Source organism: Pteropus vampyrus, unplaced genomic scaffold, assembly GCF_000151845.1.
Source record: "Pteropus vampyrus isolate Shadow unplaced genomic scaffold, Pvam_2.0 Scaffold2, whole genome shotgun sequence".
In the NCBI taxonomy this organism is placed as follows: Eukaryota; Metazoa; Chordata; class Mammalia; order Chiroptera; family Pteropodidae; genus Pteropus; species Pteropus vampyrus.
The window spans coordinates 32,493,046-32,498,130 of record NW_011888783.1 but is presented as its reverse complement, the minus strand read 5'-3'; the positions used below and the strand labels follow the sequence as shown (position 1 = coordinate 32,498,130).

The window sequence follows — 5,085 nt, the reverse complement described above, 5'->3', positions numbered from 1 at the left end:
GTTTATTTTTTTAGTTGCTTATACTGTTAATATTACATCTGAGAAACCATTGCTTAATTTATGATCATGAAAATTTACACCTATGTTTCTAAGCTTTATAGGGTTAGTTCTTACATGTAGTTTGGGTCTATTTTGAGTTAAATTTTATATGTTGTGTGAGGTAGAAGACAAAATTCATTTTTTTACATCCCTTTATCCCAGTACCATTTGCTGAAAAGACTGTTCTTTTCCTATTAAGTGGTCTTGGTACCCTTGTCAAAACTTAATTTTAAGACTGTAGATTAATGAGTTTATTTCTGGATTCTTAATTCTGTTCCATTGGTCTTATATGTCTGTCATAAGCCAGTACCACACCATTTGATTACTGTAGTTTTGTATTAAGTTTTGAAATTAAGAAGTGTGAGTCCTTCAACTTTTTAATTTTTTCCAAGATTGTTTTAGCTCTTTGAAATCTCTTGATTTCTATGTGAATTTTAGCATCAACTTGTCCATATTTGCAAAAAAGAAAAAAAGAAAAAAAAGGCAGTTGGAATTTTGAGGAATTGCATTGACCATCTAGGTCAATTTAGGGAGTATTGCCATCTTAACAATTTTGTTTTTAATTCCATGAACATGGGACGTCTTCCTATTTATTTAGATCTTCAGTAAAGTTTTTTGGTTATCTTCATGTGAGTCTTGCACATTATTATTAGTTGCATTTCTAGGATTTTTTAGTTTTTCTTTTGATATTTTGAGAGATCTTTTAGCATAATTGACTGTTTCTACATAGAAAAGCTGTTGATTTTTTATCAGGAGTAGAAAAATAGACCAAAAGAATAAAATAGTCCAAAAACAGACCCATACATCTAGGTTATGTTACTTAGAACAAAGGTATCACAGCAGTTCAATAAGGGAAAAAGATGATCTATTCAGTAAATTGCCCTGAAACAATTGGCTATCCATAGGAATAAAATGAACCTTGGCCTCTACCTTACACCATATACAAAAAATAATTTGAGATGAATTGTAGACCTAAATGTCAAAGGAGGAACAATAAAGCTTTATAAATAGTAGAATATCTTTATAACCTTGGAGTAGTCAAAGATTTATTGTAAAGGCCACAAAAAAGTACTATTACCATTAAAAAATAAGTTGGACCTTATTTAATTAAGAACTTATGTTTATCAAAAGATATTAAGAGAGTGAAAAGACAAGCCATAAACAAAATATTCACGAGACATTTCTGAGAAAGGATTTGTATATATAATATGTAAAGAACTCTAAACCAATTGCAAAACAAGGAAAAGATGAACAGGAATTTCAAAAAAGAAGATATCTGAATGGGCAATAAGTACATTAGTCATCAGGAAAATAATATCAAAAGCACAGCAACATACTCTACAGACTCACTAAAATTAAAAAGACTGATAATATAAAATGTTGGTGACTATATGGAGAAACTGAAACTCATAAATTGCTAGTGGGAAGTATAAAGTAGTCAACTATTTTGGGAAAATATTTAATGCTTTCTACTAAAGCCAAATTTACATTTACCTTATAACCCAGCAATTCCCCTCCTAGAATATACCCAATAAAAATGAGTGCAAAAGCCTACCATCCACAAAAGATATGTACATAGTATTATGTTCATAGTACCTCTATAGTAGCCTGAAATCGGAAGAAACTCATGAATAGTAGAATGGATTGATAAATTTCAGTATTTCTATACAACAGAGTACTAAACTGCGTACAGATGAATATACTAATGCTGTACGCAACATGAGTGAATCTCACAGACAGTACCGGGTGAAAGTATAGACACAGAAGTATACTATGTGATGCCATGTAGATGGAGTTTCAAGAGCAGTCATTGTGATAGCTGACAGTATCGTGGTTATCTCAGGATTTGGAGGAGGGAAGGTGGATATTGACAGGCAAAAGGAACAAAGACGTTTTCTGTGGTGCTAGAAACGTTCTTTATTTGATCTGGATGATGAGTCCATAAGGGTGAACCATTATAAAGATTTCATTGATACATGATAGGCATTAGCACTGCACTGTGTATACTTTAATTTTAAAAGTAAAATACATATATATATAGAGAGAGAGAGAGATTGAGTAAAAGAGGCATCATAGTTAGTCATCATTTTTCAATTCAAAACATGACTCTTACATGTGAGATAAATGAAGGGTTTGACAAAGGGAACCAAGATACCTTCAGTTTTTTAACAGGATTTCAGAGATCACAAATAAGAGTCATAGGAGAGAAAACCTGTGAGGGGTTGTCTGTGTCTTCCCCCAAAGAAGAAAATCATGGTGTTTGAAAAGGAGCATTAAAGCAAATGATTGCTCAAAGTTTTTAAGTCTCTTGCCTAAGCAGTACATTTGTGACAACTGCTATCCCTGAAGTGGAAATATGGTACATTGGAGATGGTAAAAAGACTAAGAATCACTGATCTGGAGCATAACTTCATTGCCATTAAAATTCCTTGCTTTGCCTGTTTTATAAGGGTCACTGAGCATTTCAGCATGTACATCTCCATGCAATTCAATTATACCAACATTGTAGTTATTGTAATTTCCTAAAGTTAAGTAAACTGTACTTTAGAGGTTTTTCTATTTTTATGAAAGTGCTAGGTCACAACTAGTAAAGAGAACAATTAATCCCTGAAATTCTATTCCATGATTAACTTTATTTTGTTAATATGAATTTAAATGTGCTCAGGTCATTTGTGGGTTTTTGTTTGTTTGTTTTTTTGACTGATAACACTGATAGTTCAATTAAGTTTCTGTTCACTAATCAACATATGTTTGAGGAATTTCTTTTTTAAAGGAGCAAAGCATTTAGTACATCCTTTTTTACCATATAGTAGATAATACATATAGGTAGATTAACCCTTAGTGGCACATGAGGAGTATCTTAAACTATTCCCTAGGTGAGTCAGGTTGAGTGGAGAGGGCAAATATTAACTCCCATGGACCAGAACAGGGAGCTGTCAGAAAGCAGGATCTTCTGTAGTCTCAGGTGAATGAGGGGGTGGCGGGGTGGGCGGTGGAGGACGGAGGGGATACAAAGAGATGGTTCTTCAAATAGTATATCTTCTTTACTCTCTGCCACAGATCTTGTGGGCCTGGGATCATTATAGTGCGGTGCTCTTCAAATGTTAATTCAAATCTAAGTACCTCCTGACTTTGACCTATCCTTAGGAAAGGAGGAGAGGACATAGGCACAATGACCCTCTCAGTCCAGGGGCCTTTATTTCTAATGACTTTCAGCTCTTAACTGCTGCTAGTGCATTTTCCTATATGTCATCTATTTGGATTGCTTCAGTGAGAAGATTCTGTTCTGCTTCGGACACCAATTAGATACTACTTTTTCTTTTTAGCATATCTGATCCAAATTAGGATAAGCAAAGAGTATTTTTGCAATATAGTTAGTGAGAGGAATGTTAAGAAAGAAAATGTAGTAAATTTGCTACAAAAGAGAGGGAACAAATGTCAGGGGAAATCTGTGCATGTAAGATAGTTGGCATTCATAGTAACCATAAAACAAGAGATGTGTCTTTACTGATAGTTAGGAACTCACTAAAAGCCACTTCAGTTAAGTAACTTATTAGGTTGAGAACTGAAACGTCTGTAAAAGACATAATCTGATTTATGACTCAAACATGGGCAAGTGCTCAAAGAAATAATAGAGGTCCTTCACATAATCTAAAAAGAGTACAAACAGAACAAATACTTGAAATAATATGTATTTTAAGTTCAAAATGAGAATAAGAGAACAGGGAAATACAATGCTAATGAATGAAAGAAATGCTTGTAATGTAAAATGTATACCTTAGAATTAGGTTAAGATATACCCAGTGACTATGAAGCACAGTAAAGATAGGTATCAAACTGAGCATTTTGCTCTAAATAATGAAATTGAAAAATTATATTTGAGAACCAGGACAGTTTTTGACAGAGAACTTAAGATATATTACTAATCCTGCAGATGTCCAATATTCTTTTTTAATTTGTATTAGTGTATAACACATTTCCAGGTTGTAAGCATTTTCAATGATAACTGCTGGTGTTTCTGTTATACCCAGTTACATTTTCCTTTTTTTTCATTTGTTTCTCCCCCACCAGGAAACTTACTGGACATTCTTTCCACATGGGCTATAGCATGGCAATTTTGAATGGCATTGTAGCTGCTCTTACTGTTGCATGGTGCCTCATGTAAACCCAACATTGAAGCAATATACTTGGCAAAACTTAGTCATGATGGCTTTGTAATAACAGGGAAGAACATCATTACCTACTGAGAAGACCAAGAAACCTACTATTCATTATATGATTCAGATACGTATCTTATCATCATTATGGAGGACCTTCTTAAGCATCGTTCTAGAACGTAAGCATTGGGTATGAGAATTAAGTTTCATGTAATTTCTTAAAATTGTAAAATGTTTACCTCATCTTTTTTCTTTTGTGTGTTATTTTTCTAAGTTGTAGAAAACATTTTAATGGAAATCAAACTGGAAAACTTGAATATAGGTCAATACCTACCTTTCCATATATGTACTACATTTTTGCTAAGAAAAACCTGATATTACTGTTAACTGAGCTAGAACTATTTCTTAATTATTATTATATCAGCAAAGCAAAGAATGCCCATTACATTTTATAGAAGCTACTTTTAAATCAGGATATTTAGTTTTTGATATTCATATAATCAATACAAGGTGCATTTATATTTTTAATGGAGCATAGCTCCTTATATGTTTTTTTTTACATGTTTTCCTACTTCATATTGAATTTGTATGTTTTAAAAATTGTTGCATCTAGGCAAATGTAAATGTTATTCCTTAGCTGGTGCAAAGTAATAACTGCCATTTTTAATAAGTATTTTGTCTTTTAAAACAAGCAACAAAAGCACATTGACCTTACTTTAAAATTAAATAAACTTATTTTTAACAAAAAATGACTAAAAAGGGGTAACTTATTTAAGCTGTTAAAATAATGAGAAATTTGAAGCTGTTCGTTATTTGTTTCTACAATTTCAAATATTTATCCTGGTGTATATGTTGTTACTTCAACAGAACTGTTATTTTGTTTTTAATA

General features: G+C 32.4%; 1 protein-coding gene across 2 annotated transcripts in view; it reads left to right on the top strand.

The window, feature by feature from the left end:
- The window catches only part of ARL6IP6 (ADP ribosylation factor like GTPase 6 interacting protein 6), a 111,497-nt gene that overhangs the window by 28,505 nt on the left and 77,907 nt on the right, over positions 1-5,085 (top strand). Inside the window, exon 4 of one of the 2 annotated variants that reach the window (XM_011359329.2) lies at positions 4,111-4,721. The exons of the other annotated variant lie outside the window; for it this stretch is intronic. Within the exon in view, the coding sequence (XP_011357631.1) occupies positions 4,111-4,204 (94 nt within the window). The 3' untranslated portion in view covers positions 4,205-4,721. Of the gene's footprint in view, positions 1-4,110; positions 4,722-5,085 lie in introns of those variants that run through there. 2 annotated transcript variants of the gene reach the window in all.